The 24,271-nt window shown below is 39.2% G+C and overlaps 1 protein-coding gene across 7 annotated transcripts in view; it reads right to left on the reverse strand.

The window, feature by feature from the left end:
- Positions 1 to 24,271, reverse strand: part of RPS6KC1 (ribosomal protein S6 kinase C1) — a 90,521-nt gene that overhangs the window by 30,517 nt on the left and 35,733 nt on the right. For 5 of the 7 annotated variants that reach the window (XM_074817924.1, XM_074817927.1, XM_074817923.1 and 2 more), the window contains 3 exons: positions 18,418 to 18,536; positions 10,544 to 10,636; positions 552 to 599 (listed from right to left, as the gene is read on the reverse strand). In XM_074817924.1, coding sequence (XP_074674025.1) covers positions 552 to 599; positions 10,544 to 10,636; positions 18,418 to 18,536 — 260 coding nt within the window. The remainder of the gene's footprint in view (positions 1 to 551; positions 600 to 10,543; positions 10,637 to 18,417; positions 18,537 to 24,271) is intronic. The other 2 variants (XM_074817928.1, XM_074817929.1) reach the window with 2 other exon arrangements.

Genomic DNA, 24,271 nt, shown 5'->3' on the forward strand with positions numbered 1-24,271 from the left:
AGTATTTATTAATCCAATCGTTTAGTAACATTAAGCTCAGTTTTTACAGTCTATTGATGTAAAATATAGGAAAGCAATTTTGAATAAGACCAGTCATCCATTTTATCCAGAATCCACTTTGGCCAATATCATATTCTTCAGCTAAGGGAAGACCAAACACAGAGTGTTGTGGATGTACTTGGGCTAAGGAGACTTCACCTCTTCGGCAGCCTGCGCATGTCCTGAGCCACCAAGGCTTTACAGATGTTTTAAGAAGCACAATGAAACTGGGATTCTTTACCGAAGCCTGCTGAGGTGTTGGCCTCAATATCTGGTTGCAACTCAAGTGAGTAAACCAGCACATCTGAGCACTAGAGCCGTTAGAGAGAAAGGAAGGGAAAGCAACTGAATATCAACAAAAAGAATTCCAGTGCGTGTAATAGGAACGTATGTATTAACATATCAATATATCGTAGAGATAACTCTATACATTAGATGCAAATTGATCTCTGTGTGGTGGTGTAATTTAGGAGGCCAAACTGTTTAGAGGAGTAATAAAAGACTTTACTCACCTTCAGTATAAAAGTCTGCTGTGTTCTAGTGTCCATTACAAGCAAAACCTAAGCAAAAAGTATTCAGAGAAATATTAAGATTCACATGAGTAAGTAAACAAAACACAGTTCTTAAATCTAATGTTGCATATTTTTACAAAGGGAGTGATACAAGTAAAAAAAATTAAAGCTCTGTAGCATACATTTGATAACCAGTCTTAGGAAAGAAATATGACTGAGGATATAGATCTCTACAGAACTACCAGAATGACATCTGATTCCCAATCTAACTTAAAGAATGAATCCTAACTTCATAACAGAAATAACCAGTACTTCATAATTACAACAGTAATCTAGTAGAACCCAATTTATAGAAATGCAATGGTAGCAACACAATAAAGCACAAAGAGTGCTACTGTAAACTAGTATTAAGGTAACAACAAAAAAAAGAGGATTTATTTAGGAAGAAAAGAGTGGATGGGTTCGCTGCAGAGAAGAGAACATCTACAGCTGCAGAGAGCATCTCTGTTAGAAGTGCATCACCTCTACTGAAAGCACTTTAAACAGCACAGCAATGGGAGTTGTACTAAATAACGACTATCCTCTTAGCAAGCTCAATTTATTTATGTGTTGAAAACAAAATAAACAAAAATATGTATGCGTATATATATTTGGGAAACTGAATTTTTAGGGAGCTGGAACACTACGCATCTCTGTCTTCAAATCACCCTGATCAGGAACTGTTTTCAAACTCCAAGAACACAAACGTACTTGGAAAGCACCAGCTGCAAGACAGCTACACAAGCAGCACAAGCACAAGATGAAATCTCCTCTAGGAACAAGCGTGTACACTCACTGTTTATTTACAACAGACATTGTAAACTTCCAGTATAAACATTCACATACAGTTATACCAAAATATTGAGGCTGCAAATGCCAGCACTGGGGTTACCAGACTTTGGAGTTCAATAAGCAAGATGCAGCAACTCCAAGTCAACAGACAAGATGCAGTGAAGACCAAGTCAGCTCACATCAAAAAAGACTTCTTGCAGAGGAATGACATGTCAGGAGTAGCATGGTGTTGGATTCATCAGGTGACAGGAGAAGGACGACACAGCACACAGTCTCCCTTATCTCCCGGCTGTGTGGGGCAGCGATGCAGCCATGCCCTGCTATCTCTGAAAGGGTGAAGCCTACCAGGCTGACATGCTGACTTTCTCCATGCCAAGGAAACTGTGGAAACAGCCGTCCCAAGCAGTGCCCACAGTCAGGCAAGGCGGAGACATGCAAAAGGCCCAGGCGGCTGAGCCAGGAGGAGAGGTCTCAGGGTAGGGTTGTGCTGGCCTTCCCCACGCAGCAGGTGGAGCAAAGCAGCCTTTGCTCGTTGGGATAGCCACATTCAAAACACTGCCCCTCATATCTCCCCATCGCACCCCTGAGCATCTCGAGCAAGAGGAGGAGAATTGGAGTTTTTTCTAATTGTTTCTCTCTCACCAAATTTCACCAAAAGAAAAAGTAACAGACACCTCTCCGTCTCAACAACCCCCTCTTTTACTAGGGTTGTACCCAATTTTAAAAGCTGTTTTATTTCTTCTTGCAAAAAAAATATCAACAGAATTTGGTCTTACTGACGTTTTTTGACCAAGGAATGACACACAGTTTCCATGTCAAGGGCACAATAAGGAAGGGCAAATGTCCTCAGGCCACTGAGTTTGCCGAACAACTTTTCAGGCCTCTTACCTGGGGCTTCCAGAAGCAGTGGAAACCAGCTGAATAAGTAACAACTGTAAAACTGGTTTTGTTATCCTTGCTTAACCAAAAGGTGTAAAATTAAAATTAAAATTAAAAAAAAAAACCCAACCAACAGCCAAACAAACTATAAAGAAAACCAGAAGAGCAAGAGAAAAATAAGAGCCACTTTACAAGAGGTGCCAAAAGAAGATAAACATGGTTCAGAAACAACTGTGTGTTTACAGTCACTTTCCTCCTTCTTCTCCCAAGTTTGTTTGTAACTAAACACTGTTCACATTGAGGCAATAAATAGGAGAACATATGTGATTTTTTTTTTAAATGTGCCCTTTGACTGTCAATATCTCCCAAACAGGTGTTGGCTAAATGATTATAAATTGGCCTCTGGATACACCTCTTCAACTGAGCCGTACAGGACTGGCGATAATATAATTAGACCTAAAAACATCAGGCTGGTGAATGCTTTCCATCTGTTTGGCAATAATGTTTAGTTAACAATAGTCTTTAAAAGAAGCACCTTCAACTTCAGTTCTTAAAGTTATTTATAGGGCCATTCTTAACACACCAGCACTCTTGCTAACAAGAGCTTTAGCCACTTGGAAATTATTAGCCATACGGCTGTATATGAAAAGGAATGGCAGCATTTAACATCTGTATCTCTCCAGATTTACAAGCATCAACCTCATTTAAAGTCATTTCTTAATGAACAGTTCCGTGGTCTGTATTAATATTATAGTTGCATGCACAAAGATCATAAGGAGCCAAACATTTTTTTAATACCAACAGTAGGCCAATCAGTAATGAAGCTGTCAGCATAAAGGACAGAATAATAGCTTCTTTAACCCTCAAACAGGATTTGTTCATTTGTAGAGTAGAAGACACCAATTTAAAAACTGCTCATGGGTTTGCTCACCTTTATAAAGACAAAAATCTAATTTGGTACTAATTTGATACAATTGTCTTTCCAATAAAAGGCTCCTAAAGCCATCTTTTATTCCATGATAAAACAACTGCTATAACTAAAACTGTCATGAAATAATTACCTTTGATAGCATACCTTATTGCACAAATACAATTAATGTATTCCTCCCTTTCATTTTTCACACTTGCTTATCAGCACTGTATTAGCATATGGTGTAACCGAACAGATTACTGAGCCCTCACCCTATAAGATGACATATAGAATGGCTACCACTAACGCCAATAAAGCAGACAAGGGGTCCCTTTAGAGCTAGCTTCATCTGTTGTTACATTACAACATCAAAATGAAAGTAGCATCTACAGTTTTATAACTGTAATAACAACAAATAATATTTGTGTGCCTTTGAGGTTAACTACCTAGATGGACTAACCAGTCTTACTAACCAGTTTCTTTCTTTTTTCCTTCCCATCAAGCACCATACCTTCCCCCAGTGATGGTCATCTACAGCTCCACTACATTTCATGGAAAATTATTTCTTTGCTGGTTCAATACTGACCTTTCTGCAAGACTGTTTACCTTAAAAGGGACTCCAAGAAGCCCAGGAAGAGCCATAGAAGTGCTTTAGAAATTCACCTAGTGATGCTCCATTTGGCCCTAGCGGACTGTGGACTTTACATGGGCCCACCAAACCAAAAACCTGTTGCAAGAGGAGGCAGCCTGCATGCATATTACAAAAAGGTGGTTTAACCAGATTCACCCAAATAATTAAAGGACTATATGAATGAATAAATCTCTATCAGAGAACTGACATTTCAGGAAGGGATAAGGCCAGAAGAGAGATGGTCACAAGTATATCTGCTTGACTTTTTATCACACATCCAGAGCAAAGGTGAGCAGCTCTTGGAAGCATTACCAGGCTGCTGCAGAAGTGCGTAACAGTAAGCCTGCCACTGACCCAAATGCCAACTTACTCTCCTCACCTCATGCTTTACAGCCAATTTCTAGATAGTAGTGCTATCCCAACAAGTCTCTCCTGTTTGCATTCTTTCACACTTCTCTTCCATTGCAAAAGGGAGTGCTTCAGTAATTCTTTTTCTAAGATTTCTTTTTAAAATGCAAAGTGACAAACCTCCACTCTAATGGCACTGTGGGACAAAACAGGAATCCACATAGCATTCCCTATGGCATAACTCTGTTTTTCTCCAGAGCAGATCACACAAAGATGCTCGTATTAGACTAGGCTGCTCCTAGCTTGCATAAGCTGATGGAACCTGTTTCACTGATGATGACTACTGTGTAACTTGTAATATTTAATACCTCCTAACAACGAGCTGTCGGCTGTAACATTCAGCATCCTATCTCAGAGGGGAGGGAGAAGAATGCACAGCAGGGCATTCCTGGCCACTGAGCAACTAGACTGTGACACAAAAGGAGACAAGGCAAAATCCTATTTGTAATACTAATGTACGAACAGAGTCAAGGTCTACATATCACGCTGGCTTTTACGGCACTGTTGCTTACTCGTTCTTTTCCTATTTTTCTGCACTGATGACAACCTCAGTGTGGCCAAGAACACTAACAGTCAAATAGCAATTGCCACAAATAAACATATAATGTAAATAAGTGTCTTCAGCAGCACAGACATCCCTATTTTGTACAAGCACTTGAGGTCTCAGGCACTTCCCAAAACACAAGTGAACACAGTAGCGCTGCGTAGAAGCATCTCACTAAAGTGGCAGATAGCAATACCCCTCCATGATGCTAAATAGGATTTTCTACTTGTGATTTTTATTTTTTTTTTCCTAAGTCAAGGGTTAATTCTGATGCTGACAGCAGCTACTTAAAAAAATTAGCTTCTTAGATTTGATTTACAGGGTATCCAACAGCTTAGTGGAAAATAAATTAAATTCAATTCAATATAGTAGGTGCAATTAATTGGAGAAAAATAAAATAAAACCTGCCTGGTAAATAACCATAGCCTAGCTTTAAGAAAACAGTTAATTTTAGGATCCTTTACATGCACAGAAATTAGCAAATGTTTCAGTATGCTAATTTTTTTTAATTAAAAGCTATTTCTGCAGTAAAAGCTCTTTCATATGCACTACTGATTCTTCATCAAACGTTAAGTTTCCAACTTAACACCAGTATAGCCGGTGGCAGCCTGAAGGTTTACCATCTGCTGCCACCCAAAGTCACGGTGGCCACCTTCAGAACATATGCATCAAAGCCCTGAGATAAGAGACTGAAGGAATACTGCAGAAGTCAGCATAAGGGGAATCACAAACCCAGAGGCAGGCAACAGGGAAGTCACCAGGAAAAAAGAGAGGGGTGAACCAGGAGCCACCCTACTGAGCACCCAACCAAGGTCACGGGGGACAACACTGGAAGAACTAAGGACTGCTCTAAATGCACTGCTCTCCTGCAGGTTGCTTTAACATAAATGCAGTCCTCTAGCACACTGCAGACATTTGCTTTCCCAGTCCCCCTTTCTTTTCTGGTTTTTTTCCTCTCCCTTCCCCCCAGCTCAGCATCTAATACTGATTTTTTTCCAGTCTCCACACTTCCAGGACGTGGCACAGAGCATACCTGTGCTTTTTATTTACTTGAGCAGGTTTTAACACTGATTAAAATAAACACCTCAAAACACGTTTGCTTACAAAAATGTGGCTTTAAGTTCACTAACACAGGTTGAAAAATAGCTCGTGCCTGATCAAAGAAAATGGACTGGGATCTCTTACGGCAGTACCAGATACCAGAAAGGTTTTGAAGATACATCAGACCTAAGGGATTATTTTAAAACCAGCTTCATTCTGTTATTAAATTGCTGTTCTACACTGAAAACACATCATGTAATAACATCACCAATGGGCCATCTATTAATTCTGGTCCTTGTCTCTTAAACAAACACACTCTTATCATAGGATAGATTCTCTAGCAAAAGTCCTACAAACTTGAAGATGTATCACATGATCACCTAGGATTTTTCTCCTTGCATTTATCTCACCTGATGGAAAATCCCGTTACAGGTAGTGATGGACAACCAGGAAAGAGACAAGTTGGTCACCTAATCCCAACATGGGTACTTGGGACTGCAAGAAAATCTTAGCAGGGGCTGGTGCACAGCTGGGTGCCGCACTCAAGGCACGGTTGCGGTGATGAGGCAGAAGCAGGAGTGCAATTCCCCCCGCTCTCCTTGGCTGTACCGGCTGTCAAGGCTACCAGGATTAGAAAATCTACTTAACACAGATTTAATTCTTGTCATTTTTCAGATTACACCACCCAGACTCTCGCTCGTCTCCCTCTGTCGTTATAAAAAGAGATTACATTTGGCTAACATGTACAAAAAATGTGATTATTGCTTATCCTTGTACCTGTGCAATATGAATTATCTTCAGTTTGCAATTATTCCTCCTTTCAAACTATTATTCTAGGGAATTTACAGCTCGTATATTCTATGACTTGCAATAATAGTGTACTTAAAAGACAAATGGTGAAGCTTTAAATCATGCAAATAGTAAGCAAGCAGCACATATTCAGATTAGAATTTTTAAATACTTTTAGATGGTTGGTAACAGAGAGGAAAGCCCACTTTCTTAGAGCAAACTAAAAACCAATAAATGACAAATGGTGAAATATTGACCTAGAAAACATATCTGGCAGGTTTTACTAGAGAATATGGTTTACAGTATGAAATGCCACTCAGCATCACAGAGGAATTGCCTGGCCCCAATTATGTACTAAGCAACTTAGTAATAGCTAGGAAGACAAATAATTTTGGTTTAGAAAAAAAAAAAATCTCTAAAAATTATTTCTTTCTGGAGGCCAGAAGATACATATAGTTCAGCCTACACTGCAATATTTGATAATTTAGTTTCTATTTTATAAAGGGAAGGACAAAATCTGCATTACTTTACCCAATCTTAAGACTGTCTTATGTCAGATGAAACAAAACATTCACTAAAGTCAAAAGACATTTTAGTGAGACAAACAAGAAAGAAGCTAGAGAGAAACTAAGGGTTATAACAACAAAACACTCAGAGATGTTCAGACTGGTATAATGGAAAGAATTCAGGAAAACAAGTGGCAGGTGTTTGAGGGCAGGGAAGAAGGGACACAGGACTCTTTCTAGCTGGGAGAGAGATTGCATTTTAAAGTTGAGCAAGCTTTGTTACTCAGGGCTTGAAACCTGACTGTGGTTTAGGAATAATCCCTTAGCAGTAGGGAAAGGAAGGTAGTGAGCCAAGAAATCAGTTTTGACAATGACTCTGTAGTTGATTTGATTTTGTAGGACTTGGCAAGTCACTTAAGAAAATAAAGTGTTATCAAAACATAAAACGAGCTTTTAAAAGTTTCTTTATTTGCATTAATAGTTACTATTATTACTCAGTTTCAGATTTTTAACCATTTTTGCCACTGCTATTTTCCACTATGCCATGTCTGGACGAGCAAAACTCGCTAGTTGATTGAATTCATTATAACATTTTTTCAGCCAGTTTCTCTGAGCATCATAATGAAACAAGAATGAATGCCTGTACTCGATCATGCTGTTTATTACAGCTCCCTTTTCCCCACACCTCTTATGTACACACAGTCACTCAGTCAAATTCATACAATGATCTAAAGACACTGGCAATGTGCACCTGAGAGCTGGGTGAGAGAAAACGTCTGCTACGGTCAACTCAATTTCACAACTGCAACAGTCTTTAACCTCACCTCAAAATAAAATGTCGAATATTTAAGTTTCTAACAAACAGTAACAGGATGTAGTTACCTATGTCCTGTTACTCGTGCACAGCACACTGCCATAAAAAGAGCTCATTTCGCCTCTGCTCTGATTAAATTCCATTAAAACTAACCATAACCTGTTTGAATTCAATTATGGGTCTGAAAATTATGCATGCAAACTCTACATATATTCTATATACTTCTGCTTTTTGGCACTTTCACTCACCAAGTAGACAAGTAGTAATCACACTTTCTAAATAATTAATAATACTGATTTGGTTCTTCTGTATATTTCTAAGGTCAATTCATCAAAATGTACTACCAGTTATGACTTCTCACAATAGCACAAGGCCACAAAAAATAACCTATACTCAAGATCAACAGAATTGCTTCTAGTTCTTCAGAAAAGTTACCTACTTCTAGAATCCTCTTCAGAAACTCCCAAAATAATTTTATCAAGGCCCTGATGAGAGTGCTTTATTTTAAAAGGTTTCAGACTGTATAATAGAACTTAATAAACAGCGTATTGAACAACAAGCTCAAATGCACAGACATCTGCAGAAGAACTGATCACGGTCACACCAGTGCCAATACAGACAATGTGGCTTGATGGGGGACCAGGGGAGGGGATAGAAAAGACATAAAAGACAGTCATTGGTTACAGAGGCATAGTTATTACTTAATACACTCTGCTTTCAAGATGAATCTTTAAATTGAATGATTCTAAATAACAGAGGGTTCTAAAGAATAAGGAATTGGGTTTGAAACAGCATTGTGAAGGTATCCAGCAGCACCATAACAAAGTCATTTCTTTAGGGGCCAGTTGTAGCTTCAAAAGAAAGATTTGCCTAGGGCAGAAACTCAGCACAGAATCTGCAACCCTGATTTTTAATTAGGCAAATTTTGAAAGCAAAAATCTTTGCTGTGCCAAAAAGAAGTTTTACACTTTAAGGTACATGAACTGATAAAATAATTGATCGTTTTGGGTTGGTGATAACAGTAGATAAAATATTTAGATATTAGCCTGTTTTCAATGCGGTACCTCCGGCAACACTAACAAGAGCTTTGCTGCCCAATCTGCAGCACCTCAGAGTCCACAATATTTGCAGGACAAAAGCCACCTTTATAATTAGATTAAACCTCTATTTTCAGCAATGTACATCTCCAACACTAAGATCTTGTATTTCTGTCATCACCAGAACCCTGATTCTTCCCAACTCTGTTTCAAAGATCTGGACACATTCAGCTCTCACCTGGAAGCCTTACTAGAGCTGTGCTCAGAGAGATCTAGGAGATCTGATAACACTAAGGACTCCAAAAGCTTCATTCTGATCAAGCATCTTCTCCAGTCACTGTTCATTATTCTTACACAAGAACGAAGATACTGAAAAGGTTCATTTCCAACACTTCTGCAGCCTCACATTGTCAGACTAATTCACAAAGTCCGTGCCTGCTGCTTCAATTTAGTGGCTACTAATTTAGTTAGTGCCTACCAAATCTAACAGGTAGGTGCTCTTTCCAACCTGTCTCTCTGATACACATAGAGTAGAACGCAGAATAAATTCTGTACTTACAAGTGAGGAAAGAAGATACAATGAATATGAAGTCAGAGCTGAGACAACCTTGTGTGCTATAAAAACAACCATAATACCTAATGTATATAGCCCTCTGAGGACAAGTTATCAACTTATGCACGGAATTACAATAAAACGGGCAAAGAAAAACAAAAATCAGTTCCCATAGCTAGGTTCAGTCCAACATGAAAAAGAAACTGAGAAATACAGACCTTAACAGACCAGCTACAGGTTTTCTGATGCACAATACAAATGCATAAATTGACCATGCATCAGTACGTCATGCACAAACGAGGGGCTACATAAGGAACTATCAAAAGGCACAAGAGAATTGGCACAGCAAAAAGGAAATGAGCCTTTACAGTCTGCATTAGCCACCACCACATTGCTGAATAATACATCATCTTAAAAGTATTTGGTAAGGTGATAACTAATCAACATATCAAAACAATGCAGCAATTCTTCTGGTCTCTTAATTAGGCTTGCAAAAAATCCGTATGGTCCTTTACTGTTTACAGAGGGGTATTACCCTGGGATTTTGGAAGACATTATTTACATGAGTCAAAAATAAGCTTGGCTTCACTGCTGAATTGCTGGCTTGGCAGGGGATTTCAATTCCAAATTCTCAGGGAAGCAGAACAGTCATGTGTGTCTCCAGCCCCCATTTCAAGTGACAGTTCAAAAGTAGGAATTTCTACCCTTCTGTATTTCAAGTATCCACCAGATTATACAAATGAAAACACATCAACTCATTCTTACCCCAGTATGGTAGCCATGACTTCATTTTTGAACAACAGGCCTCATCTTATTGAATGCCACCAAACATGTACCTTATCCTTTAGCTCAAATATATTTTGCATGACCTTACATGAATTGCTTAGATAAAAGCCTTTTTTCTTCTACTTTTGTTATTTTAAAGTGCAGATGCATTTGAGTCATTTTCCCCTTTTGTTTCATATCCTTAAGATCCACAGCTTCAAAGACAAAATGTCAGCATGCAGTCGATTTATGACTGAATTCTTGAAGAGACACTGAAGAATTACCTTGTCAATCACCCCAAGGACTCTGAAGGCCTTCAGTTCCTCGGCAGGGCTCCTTAGGTTCCAAGAGGGCCTTGAACTTAGTGATCCTGGAGGCTAATGGAAGATATCAAAGATTATACATCAATCAGGGTGGTACTTGAAGGAAGACTGCCTGCTGAAGCAAATGCCAGGTCGAAGGAAACTAAATTTATCATAAATCAGAGAGAGTGAAGATGAAAGGAGAAGTTTCTGTTTGTCCTTAGTGGGGGGAAAAAAAAAAAAAAAACACACCACAACAACTTGCAAATAAATAAAAATCAAGATAACATTGAAAACAAAAATTTTAAAAAGAAAAAATAATGCATTTTTATACTTTCTATGCTTAATGGAACCTGGCAATCGATTACTCAATTCTTACCCCATCACAATAATCAATCAAAGCCTTACAGGTATTCTGGATACAAAATAATTCAGAGATCATGGAGAAAGAGAAAGCAAATTAGAGGCTTTTTAAGTCTGAAGAACATAAAATACAGACTTATAAAAGGGGTCTCTGGTGAGCTTTATGAAATCCTTTTAATAACAAGGTGCACAACAGAAAGGATTCCTAAAACTGCCTTAGAAAAAGGTAGCTAGCCACGTATCATTAATCTAGAAATTAACACCATAGCAAGAGAATTGTCAGGTGCTAATTATTCAAGTAGTTAATATGCATAGATTTTTGTACATGCTATGTTTTGTAGTTTCTCAGGGCAAACTGAAAGCTTCGTGTCAAAGGAAGGAACAGTGTTTCAGCTGGAAGTCTTCTGGGACAAAGATCAACCTCTTAAGCACCACATACACCTCTGGCACATTAACAAACATTTTCAGAAGTTTCTAGATGCCAACTGAGAGAATTCATTAGATCCTCCTCCAAAAATTCAACATGCAGCTTCTAGTAGAACCACAGACCTGGATCTCTTCCTCACAAATACGGAAACTTCATTTGCAGAGTTGTTGAATGCCAAACTCCTTTTAAGCATAACCTGGCCTCTCCAAGTACCCTTCTACTGCACAAAGGTAAAAGAACAGGAAGGTGAAACTCCTTGATTTTTAGGCTTCTAAGAGGCAAAAGCTGTTTATCTAATTTGTCAGCATCCTGAGGCAATATTTAACAAATATGTCACAAAGGAAAACTGCTGGTAAGCAATTATGCTGTGGATGAAATGTTTAAGTATCAGGAAAAAAAATCAAGAAATTTTCCCTTATGATCAGAAACTCTCAGAAAAAACAAAGATCCTTGCTTCCTCCCTAGTGTTTCCCCTCCAACATCTTTACTGTGCTATCCTCAAAAGTCCAGAGCACCTCCCCTGAGCCCTCCCCAAAACTGGTTCCCCTTCATGTTGTCAATCAACCACCTTCTCTCCTTCCAAATTATTTCCCAAAAATCAACTCTTATTTTATCATTGCCTGCAAAATTAAACAGAAAGGTTCAAAAATACACGTTCAAAAAGCATGGAGAAAAGTTTTCTTTTCTTTTGTGTTGACCTACTGAGTTCTATGTTAAAAGTAGTTTATTATTTATCTTCATTTATCTATCTGGGTCGTATAATTATTTTGTCATGTAAACACTGCCAAGCAAGACTGCCAACAGCAGTTAAGAGAAAACAGCCCAGATTATACAAATCACTAAAGGTTTTAGGATGAAGAAGAAAAAAGACTACATTAATTTTTTTCTCAAAACCTAATTTAAGTTCCACGTTCTAGCGAGCTTTTGGAAGGTCAAGGGAGTTCTTCTGTTGGGTTGTATTTTAAGAGTGTGCAATTTTTCTGCAAAAACAAAATACTTGCTTTTGAAACAAAGAGTTGTGCTAACACAGAGTTTATTCATTACAAGATTTCAAAAGCATTCTAAGGAATACATTTAATGAATGAATATTTCCAAATCCTCTAGACTACTGTAAAAGATTTCCACTTCTATCCGCACGCCATTACTTTTCATAACCATTCCTCCATAATCAAGCTTTTAAAATTTTCTCTTATGCATAACATTTCAACCATGAATTAAGTTCATACATCTCTACAGAATAGTGGTCTAATAATGCTATAGAGTCAGACTTCTGAGCCCATCATGCCTGAAGAGCCCAAAAAAACAGTACACATTTTTGGGTCTTCTCTAAAATATGACCAATGGTGGCACAGTCAGTAATACTGTGCATACACATTGTTTTCCATATACACATTCTGCAGTCACTTCTTACCTTAAAACGATTAACAATCACATCCACATCTCCACAGCTCCCGGTAGCTTCTCCACTCTTATCAATTTCATATATTTTTTGCTCTTTACAGTACTTTGGCTTCACTGTTACAAAGTCTAATAGTGGAGCCCAGTGATGAGGAGGAATCACATTCTGTTGTGAAGCAAGCCAGGAGCAAACTCTCAATACCCAATTCCCAGAACTACAGCAATTAAGCACTCTATGAAGCTGCCTGCTCCTCTGAATAGTGTAAAATCCAAACTCAGCATCTAGCCAGCAATAAGAAAAATAACTAAACCAAAAAGCTTTCTCAACAAAAATAGAGGAACAAAAAAAAAAAAAACCCAGGAAGGAGAATAACAAAACTCAGAGGCTTCATTTGCCTTTAGAAATAAGGCATTTATATTCTAAAGTGGCAGGCTACCTCTGCCTGCAGAAGGCCTTCAGCAGCCTGTCCAAATGCTCAGCATGCTGCTCAGGCATCCCAAGACCTTCTTTCCTATGGCTAGGCCCTATGTTTTGAAATTACCAGACTACACTGAGCTGCACAGCTGGAGTTATCTGACTTGGGATTGGTGTCACTGGTTCCGTTCCCACCATCACCTTTTGGCTAGCATATGCTAATTTCAAGTGGAAAAGGATGATGCTGATCATGATGCTGGCCTCTGCAAAGACCCAGAAGCTAGTGGCCAGCACTTGCCTTCTGAAGGCTCTAGCTTTGCAAGCTACACAATGAAATAGGCAATAGCTCTTGCCTCAGCTTTGGCATCACTGTCAACAGTGATAAGAGGAAGGGGAGAAAGAGAAGTATACCACCAGCCAAGCAAGAGGTAGAGCCTCTTATGTTAAACTCATTTAAGGTAAGAGCACTACCCCTAGCCCAGTGACACAAACACCATTTGATGGTAAATTATTCTACTGCTGACGCTGCCACCTTTGACAGCAATCACCACAGAACCTCAGGACAAAAAAGAGCACTTTCACCAACACCAGTGCAGAGCTGCACATCAAAATCCGATCTCCCCTCACCATTTAGAGGTCTGTGTCAGATGGCTCCACTAACCATCCCGCTGTAGCATGGCCAGACCCTCAACTGCAGCACAGAGATGCCTTGCTGACCTGTGGTGCAAGGCTCCACACCATGGTCTTGAAAGAGCTTCCAACTCTCCTGGCCTGGCAGAACATCCTGGCCCCTTCTTCACTCTGCACCATGGGAAAACAAGGTTGCATCTCTGCAGGGATCTGATGCAGACAGAGCTATGGTGTGCTTCAGAAGGTCCCCTGTGATCACCAATTTGGGACTGCATCTTCCCTGAAGCGGGGACACATCTGGGATCATGCACATCTGGAACCAGCAGCAGACAGGTACACAGAATGTGATCTTGGAAGCCCTGAGACTGAATTTCCTATTTTATGTTAAATTTATATCTCACAGAACTACAGCAGGGTATTTTCTTTACACTTAGGTAATTTTCATGCACATTTAACGAGAATTTTAGGAAGTAAGATATCCTATGAGAACTGCAAAGACTGAAGACTGCTTTTCCTGTTTCAGCATCAGGCTTGCATGTAACTCTTGTTACTAAAATGCTTTGAAAATCAAAAAAAATTGACATGTTAAAAGACAACAGATTTTATAATGGTGCAAAGAGAGACAATTCTGCACATAAAAAACTGGGCATAAGTAGAACCAGAAATAATTTCAAAGAGCAAAAAAGTATGCATTATAAAAATACCAAAGTTAAAATGGACCTACAGCCTGTACATGTAGCTGTGTTGGGCCTCAGCTGACAGCTATGTAAGACTGCAGCTTTGTGACATTCAATCCAGTGTGATTCTAAGACTGTTGCTGCAGCTCCCACTCAGGCTTGGAGGTGGCTCCCCAGAGCTGCTACTTGTAAAGGGGCGGAGGAGAAAACACACTTGAGAATCTGCAAAATGGCCTGCTGCTGCTGTTACACAGCATTCTTGAGCATTTGTCAAGAAGGCCCTTGGTGCTGCTATGCTGTGCTAGAGGAGGAAGAGAACGTCAGCATTTGCTGCAGCTTGTTTTTCCAGAAGGTCTGCATGCCTGTTTACAACCTCCAGAAGCTGTCTCCACACCTCCCACTCCTACAGGTCACAGCAAGGCTTTTCTCAGTGTTTACAAGACCCTGTCAAGTGAGTTCCCAGTTCATGGTCAGTCACAGTTGCATCAGTTCCCTGTGCTTCTTTTCAGCCTTAAGAAGTCTTCTATCCACCCTTAAGCTCTCTACCCATAACCTTTTTTTAACAGTGCCAAGGGTTCTCCAAACACCTCCTTTTGTACTCCTCTCTTCACCATTCAGACTTGCCAGCAGCAGGGTGGTTGCTAAGGATGCTATCCTTGAGGATAGCATCTACACTGCTGGCTTTTTGTTGAGGCAAGAAAAGTAACAAACTACTATTGTTCTTTGTCAGTTTCCATGGCATCAAAGATAATTTTTGCTTCCCAGCTCTGAAATGCCAGGCCTCTGCCTCTAGGGAAATCTGGTCTTTGAAGAGGCAAGGGCCTGGCATTTTGGGCCACAGAAGAAGAGCTTGCTTCCTTCTGCCCCGGGTCCCCAGAGAAATGCCACCGGTGCTTTACTGTCAATTGGTGTTCAGATGGCAAATGGTTGGCTTGGGGCACGTTTAGCAGGCATAGTCTTTTGAGACTGCTGCACATGGTTCAGCACACAGCTAGCAGCCTGAGCTTTTGGGAGATATGAGAGGCTGAGGGGTGCAGGGCAATAACAGAATCTGCACTTCTGAGCTTACCTTTCTTGCGGGACATTTCTCTGGCCTGGTGGATGAGAAAGAAGTAAAATGTCATGTCTAAGAAGGCCAGGTGAGCCTAGTTTTGATGCTGATCATTGTGGTTGTTCCTTGTAAGGGCATAATAGGAAACACAAAGCTATCTACACCAGGGTGTAGCTACCTACACCAAAGCTATCTACACCATGGGTGACAAAGCAGTTCTGCCTTGTAACATCAGGCTGTGAACAAGAACACTTTATCTTAAACACTGATGCTTGCTTACTAGTCAGACCTCTTCCTCCAAAGCGCAGTCTCAGCACCCCCACTGCCTATGAAGTTCACTGCACTGAACCACGCTTCCATAGCCAAATTGCACTCCACCCATTGTAATACAGGCACAGGTACTGCTAGGGTACAGTATTTGTCCATCATTTTCTTGCAAGCCAATTTCAGTTACATGGTCTAAACTATGCCGGGCTAACAGGTGTAACAGCACTTGGCCATGCTTCTAGGAAGTGTACTAATGGAGTGATTCTTCTCAAAGACTCCAGTGTCCCTCCAGCACGGAAGAAGTGATGAGAGACCTCCTTACTGATTCATGTGAGCAAAGAAGGCATTGTACAGTGTTATTTAAACATTCACATTTATATCCTGTCCAAGCACCAGCATTTGAACAAGGAATGGGACCAGTCAGCATGACCTACAGCAGTACAAGGTGCTAGAGGTAACAGACCAGCCTTGCCCCAACATGACCAAAGGCATGTAAACAGCAGTTAGAGAAACATCAAGCTGGTGTGAAGTGATGGTGCAAGGAGACATAAACACTAACCTTACACACTACAGACTTGATTTCTTTAGAAGGACACAAAATATCAGCATGTTTCTGCTAGTATCTCCCAAGAATCACACTGTATATAGATGCAGGTCATTTCAGTGCACTTATGTCTGCATGGGGTCAAATAATTCATGCAAACGCCAATATAAACTATCTTGGGCAGCAAAAAGGATAAGCAGTAATCAAGGTGCAAGAATTCAGGTTTGCTCAGCAACCAACATGCAGGAAGAGTCACATTCCTCACTTTCCTTAAGACACTAAGCCAAAGCATGCCAATTCTTAGTGCTTCCTACCACTACCCTTACAATAACTTTGGGAGATAAATCCTTCTCCCAGTTAACTCTCGGCTATCAACTCAGAGACAAGCTGTCCCTCACCACAACCATCATGACCCATCAGCACCGTCTGCCCTTGTTACCAGAAAATTCCAAAGTTCTAAGATAAAAGTCCAATTTATGCATTATGAAGAGCAGTAAATAAAGGATATTAAAATACAGACAGGTAAAACAATGCCAAATTGTGCAAACATGGCTTTTTTTGTAAAAATAATGTCAGGTGCAACATTTTGCTTGTGCAAAGTCAGATTTGCCTAACTTGTCAATTTTGAGTTTCAACACAGAAGGAGAATAGTTTTCTATTCTCACCACCTTTTTTTTTTTTCATGTCTTATCCCAATTAATCCTGCTTTCCTTTGGATCTGCAAAGAAGGCATGTGCCTTATTCAATACAGCATAAAAGAGGAAATACTTTACCTCTCAAGTTCACATACAAAAATGCAACCTATTTCTTCCTCCTTCCCAACCACAATTAGTTTTTAAACTTACAAAAAGGCAAAAATAGGTTGTTCGTGGGTTTTTTTCTTGTTCTGCGGTTTCCAAACACACTGAGGTTTTCATTCAATATAGATTCTTCCCCATTTTCAGGGGTGTTTGACCCAAAGAAAGACTACCTAGTAGGAGTTCATATCAGTCCAAAATACTAAATTGTTCAAAGTACAATTCATAGCAGCAGCAAGACTCCAAATCTCACAAAATATATCCCATTTGGAACATCCTCAAAATTGTACTTGTGGGTTCTCAACATTAAAAAAGCTACCCTTCAAAACCAGTGTTTTTGCTTTTTTAATTTACTTATTAGGCAGTCGGACTCTATAAGGCTTCCCATTTTTGCAGCACTGATCTCCTTAAAGCATTTTCAGATCTGTGCAAAATAAGAAGCAATAATCTTCTGCCCCTTTTTTCCTCACTTGATATAAATGCAGAGAGACAGGAAGTTGGTAACTTTCATGTTTACTACAATAGGGCAGCCATTGACAATCACACACAGTTTAGCACCACTGCAGTAAAAGTCTAAAGTAAGAACAGATAAGTCCCAAAGGAACTGTTTGGGGAAGGGCAAAGTAGAACTTTATTAAGGGTATCTTGGAACAAGCTTTGTTTGTCTTTTGTACAAGAACAGATAAGGGTGTCTCTGCTTAAGAAGGTGTGAACTACTGCAGAAACTCCTCAGAAATCAAGAAAGAGCTGATTACTCAAGCATGTCCAAGAGAGATATTTGAAGGGATGAAGAAGAACCATTGCTCAATGAAGTACTTATTTTGTGGAAAAGTCATCTCAACCCCACCCTGCCACATCACTTCTGATACATCATTATGTGCCAGGCTAAAGAAACCAACAGGCCTCTCGCTCCCTACAGGACCAAGCAATATTCTCACAGGAAAGTCAAAAGAAATGTTACGTTCCAGTGTGGCTTTTTGCTTTACCTTTAAATTCTTTAGCATGATTAAAAATATTTACATCATGAGTTGTGAGTAGAAGGAAAGCACACAAAAAAACAGGCCTGTATTAAATCAAGCACTCTTTATAAAGCTATGAAATGCAACCAACAAGAATCAGAAAAGAATGGCAACTTAACAGAAACGTAAGATCAAAATACTCCTCAAGCCTCCTGAAGGAGAAGTTCTAGATACTTTTTGAACCTCAAGCTTGAATATGCTTTGCTAAAAGACAGGACAATTTAATTACACCAAATTCTGGTTCAGAAAAAAATAAGTTAAAGCCTACCATAGAAACAGATGCATCTTCAGAGGATTTATGGCAGAGACTGGAAATTTTTTCAGCACGCATAAGGTATTCTGCAGTCTTCCTTTTCACTGCTTCTCGACGAGTTGGACTTGATTCACCTCAACGGAGAAAAATAAAGTGTTTTTTTTATAGAGAGAGGTACTAAGTAATCAAAGTATATGATTGCTTTGATTCTACCTTTTTGATTTCCTTTGCGTTATTCATAATCAAACCTACAGATATGCATCTTATAAAAAGTACTATGATCTCAGAGTTCTACAAAAATAAGAATTTAAGCCTTGCTATAGACTAAGGTAAATAAAGAGTCTTACCTCATTTTTCTGTGATCTGGTATATGTTCCTATGGTAACATATGTAAGAACTGAAACAAACCACTGATCTGAATGTTATACTCAAAAAAAAAAACAAATTAAGGAAGACACTGTAAGACATTTAGAACAAAACAATGAAGCTGGTTTTTTCCCTCATGTTTCTAATATGGGCTTTACCAAGTATACAGCAAAGCCAGAAATGCTATTAATAGCCTGAAGGCAACATAAGCGACACCAAGAACTCTTGTTCACAGCTTTCCGATGCTAGCTGCTCCTTGCCTGTTGGCTTGGGGTGACACAAGAAGAAAGGAAGAAGTGCTTGCACCCACTACTTCACTTCCCCAACGGCTGAACCACCACTGTGTTATGTGTAACCTACCCAAACTCTTGCAAGAGGTGAGAACCCGTGATACCATGCGAATTCTGTATTCACTCTAAAACTTACAGCTTATGTTTAGGCATTCACATCATGAGCAGTATATTGTTATAATAGATTCAATTTGTGATGACAACACCCAACCAGTCAACCGCCAAGCAAAGATAAAAAGACTGTGAGCCACAATTGTTATAACAGAGAATTGAGATTACTATGCTGAAAAATACTGACAACTGTCCTAGAAGTCTGAACAATAGCTGAGACTTCACATGGCCCTGACAGTCTCTTCCAGTCCTCACTGAGGCCATCCAAGACTTGCTGAAACACAGCCTTGGCTGTGACAGGCTTTTGCACAACAGGTGTAAGGCAGCACCTCTCACAAACCAATGCTCAAACAGGGCAAGGAACTGCAAGGATATCTGCCTAACAGCTACTCAACATGAAAGACAAGGCAAGGAACAGGAGAGGTAATAAATTAAACATGCAAATACACAAACCATAACAAACAGCAGATAAGAGAGACAATAACAAAGACTAGAATTCATGAGACACTGATCAATTGGCCATGAAAGGAACCTCCAAGTGTAACCTTGAAGAAGTTCAACCAGAAACTTGGTAACTGATAAGAAAAAAACTAGAATTATTGCACGTTATCAAGAACGAGTCTCATAAAAAAGAGCAAACTTATTATGGGATGTCTGAGGGAGAAATTACTGTGTAAATGCTTGTATGCAAAACATTGTGGAGGTTTTCAGGGGGGATTGTGGCAATGTGTAAGACATTGTGAGATGTTTAAGGGCAGGATTAAAGGTGAGGAAAGGGAAGGGTCAAGGCAGAGTGGGGGCACAAGCATGAGAAAACAGAGGTGGGAATTTCATGGGCTGAATGTGTATAAGCAGGCTGATGGTCAACATGCTTGTCTGACTAAGCCCTGTACCTGACCACCACTGTCTGTCTTACCTTCTTATGAAACTGTTCCCCATAATTTTCTGCACGTGTGCTCATTCTTCTCTGTGCATAAGATATGCCAACAGACATCAAGCCAGATAAGACAGCAAGTCAGACATTTTGTCTGAGAGCTGGACCATAGACCTTGGGGCCAGCTACCAGAGATACCTGAACAGCATGTCTTTCCCTGACCAGCAATAGTTCAAAAGAGGTTGTTTATGGTGCCTGTAGTTATGTAGGTGTCTGTAAAGGCAATATCTTTCTGCCTGTGTCAATCTGTTTGTGGTCAGCCATGTCCGTACAGAGTATGTGTGCACACATGCAAGCCCCTCTCAGAAATTTGCAGTCATCTTCACTACTGGTAGAACCCAAAGAAGGGCTAAGCTGCAGTCATGTCTCTCCAGCAGCTCAGGGCAGAAGGAATCACTCTGATCCTTCAGCCACCCAGATCTGGCTAGCTTTAACACCAGCTTCTTAATAAAGAAGAAGGAGCAGGTTGTCTGTTCAACTTTCCCGAAACACTTTCTAGATGGCAGAGAAGAATGAAAAACTAAGTACGAGGTCTCTTCAGAAAGTTGATGGAGAGCTACTCTGCTGTAGGCTCTCAGAGCTGCTGTTTTACCCCTGCCCCATACAAGAGAATATGAATCATCATTCTTGTTTTAAACAATCCTTAGACTCAGAGTGTGAAGAAGGCAGAGGCTCTTTTCCACTTCATGTTGCCATGGTCTTCTACTAGTCATTTTGACCCTGTTATAAAATAGACTCCCTCTTCCTTTCCTATTATGACTACAAAGTACCTAAACACACAGAACCATCACACAGACTCCATCAAGAGTAAGTCGAAGAGACTTAATATCTACTCCAAGCTCTGCTGTAAGTGATCTATTATAAATCTTATTATCCACTTCACAGCAGGAGGGAAGAGTGATTGTCACCTCCTTGGACAGACACACAGAGCCCTGCCCTGTAAAAAACTCTGACTACACTTGGTTTGGGAAGAAGCTGGACAGTCAGAAATTCTGTGCACTTTCAGCATACAATATTATGGATATGAACCAATTTCTCAGTAATTTCTCTCATTCTAAAGACAGACGGGACTTGGTACCAGGTTCAGCACCTCAAATTTCAGCCTCCACTTGGTAAGATTCTCCTTGTGAAATTCACCTAGATGAAACTGCCGGCCTTATTCCCACTGAGAATTAAAAAAAAAAATAACAACACTCAATTGTTTGAACTAAGATTTGACTTTATCAGAAGATAATAGATACACCGTATTTTATAAGTGTGTGTTGTAATTTCTTAAAACGTGACTAACACTCTTGCTTTCATCTCTAACAATCTTATGGCACCATAAAACTTTCTTGTGCCAATCCACTGGTGATCGCCCACATTCTCTTAGACACGTAAAGTGGCAGCCGCTCAGGGAAAACAAGTCATCTGCATAGCAACAATAAACTCTTCAGCCAGTGTTTTCTTCAATCAGACTGGTAGAAAACTGCTAGGTTAGTGTCTAAGGCTATCATAAAAGTCAAGCTTACTGCTTAATTGTTAGTTATGTGTATTTAGTTTGGATTTTTATTGTCTTTTTTCAATGCTTCAGTAATTTTACAGTAATTAACGCAAACAAGCTAGGATGTCCCCTCAGAGCTGTCTTTGTTCTCCCTACTTTCACAAGACATTAATTTCAGTTTTCCTTCTACTTTTCCTTCCCGAGTAATTTGTTAAATAACATTTGCAAACTGTTCACTCATTAAAATCTTCAGCCACAAAAAAGAGGGTGTGGATTCATGAAACATTTACTCAACAAATTCTTGCATCTTATTTGTGAATAATATCATTAACAGTTCAGTCTCTGAATACTTTAACAGGTGGATGTTTGAGAATTGGATTTATGGAAGTAGGATTTTGGCTTTTTATTCTTTGCATTAGTTTAACCAAGAGAATGTAATAAGCTACATTCCTATACAAATTCCCATTTAAACAGCCAATATCTCATAAAAATTTGTAAAGAAATACAGGATATGAATTTAATAAATAAATAAATGTTACTTAAAAAGCCTTAAGCACAGGGCTATAAGTAACAATAAAGACCCCATTAAACTAAAAATAATCTTTAGCATTTATGCCAAATTTCAGGTCATAGAACTCTTCACTTAAAAATCAAATAAATCACTAACACACAGTACTAGAACAAATCCTTATATTTGACAGATGTTAAAGCTGTGATGCAGATTTTATGCATTTTTTTTTAAATGCAATATTACATTTTGCTATGGGATAGTGTTTTCAGTTACACAAAATGTGTACTCTCAAAAGAATCAACTAATTTATTCCTAGTAAAGAACTTTTGATTTAAGTGTTGTGTGAGCATATTGAGCTCCTATTTCCATTCTGTGGTTAGCCCACAACAGTTTAAAGAGGTATCTCTCTTTAATTACAATTTAAACTTGAAAGGCATTTTGCCTTTAAATGGCAGCAAACAGGAAATGTTTAAACTGTGTCAAAGCCTTTGATGAATCTTTACAACTGCTCATAAAAGATCATCCTGCTTAAAATAATATTGATTTTTCATTTATTTTCCTAGATACTAGAAGATTTACGTTTCATCTGATCAGGATCAAAGCTTCTCCCCCCTCCTGATCACTGGGATTAAATCAGCAATGTCATTTTACACATTTAAAAACTACGCTGCTAAAGCAAGATATAAAAGTGTAGCAAGGCTGATCATAGAGACCTTAGAATAAAAACCCCTCAAGATTCCCCATCTCTCTCCCTCTCTCTCTGCATTTGCTATGGAGCAGCTGTGCCTCACACAGATTCACATGAATGAAAATATTAAGGCAAGAAACCACCCACTTAGTTTATTTTCCATATGACTTTCCTGTAATTATTTTGTAAACTGTTCACACAACAATATATAAAAACATCTGCAAAAACAGGTAATTAATGTGTCAAGCCAAACTAATGCATTTTTTATGGTGTCCATGCTTCGTCAACTGTAATTATAACTCTTTTTAAGCAAATGATGATGTGTTTGTTGCAATGTGCAAGTGCTTATTTTAGATGCTCTGTTTACTATTACTGCAAACAGAATATAAAAACTCTACAGCTACTTTGTTGCAGATATAAGCCTTCATCTACAAAAGCAGGCTGCTCCCTCGTTTTCCAAAGGCTTTGCCTATTTCAAAGAAATAAAAATATCTTAAAATGAAAATTGGCTTTGGAAAGGCTGACCAGGCCACCCGCTGACCAAAGTAACAGTAGCCAGGACATTAGGACAGCAGCCAATGATTTAAAATTTGTTCTTTAATTTTTATTTCTAAGGATAGCTCAGCTACAATAAATTTACAAAAACAGACGTTCCTAACAACATTCAAATGATCTTGAGGGTTTGACAGAGAAAACCACAAATATCAGAATAATTGTGCCACTGAGTTCATCTGTGACTTGTCAGCTTATTTTCCCATAGTCCACTGATTTGAATGAAAAATACAGAGAAGCAGCATTTCCACAGAGTACGTACATAGCAGTAGCATCTGGGAAACTAGCAACAATTTTGTTTGTCTTCTACTCAAGAGAGTCTTCTACTCACACCTCATAGCAGCTCAGAAGCCTACATACCTTTGAGAGATTAGCTAACTCAATGTTGAACTGTTAAGTGTTCCACTCAGTTAACTGTTTACTCAGGCATCAAATCCTCTGTAATTCTATCGTATAAGAAAATTACTTATGTTCAGGTATTAATAGCAAAAAGCTATTGAAAGGGGGCCATATGCAATAAACCCAAACAAACAAAAATCTGGGCAGTAAGGACCACAGAAAAAGATCTGTCCTTTTCCCCCCACATCATCTCGGGTACTACTGACAGAACACATCTCAGATACATAGAAGTGTTGTCAAACTTGCTCTGGTCCTTAACTACTCTCCTCCACAGATCCAGGATGAAGTCATGTGAAAGATATGTATCTTACTGGATGGTAACAAAGATGCTCTAGTCTCCAGTTGTGACCAACATATACAATATCCCACATTCAGTAAATCACAGTATATAGCACCCACCCAGGAATTCTAGATATTCCTTCCTTCTTTTGTGTCTGACCACCTCCAAATCATTCCCTACTGGGCACTAAAGATCTTCCTCAAGAAGAGCCAATCTGTCAGGACAACATGAGGGCACTCCCCCCTTAACTAGCTG

Source organism: Strix aluco, chromosome 3 (assembly GCF_031877795.1).
Source record: "Strix aluco isolate bStrAlu1 chromosome 3, bStrAlu1.hap1, whole genome shotgun sequence".
NCBI lineage: Eukaryota > Metazoa > Chordata > Aves > Strigiformes > Strigidae > Strix > Strix aluco.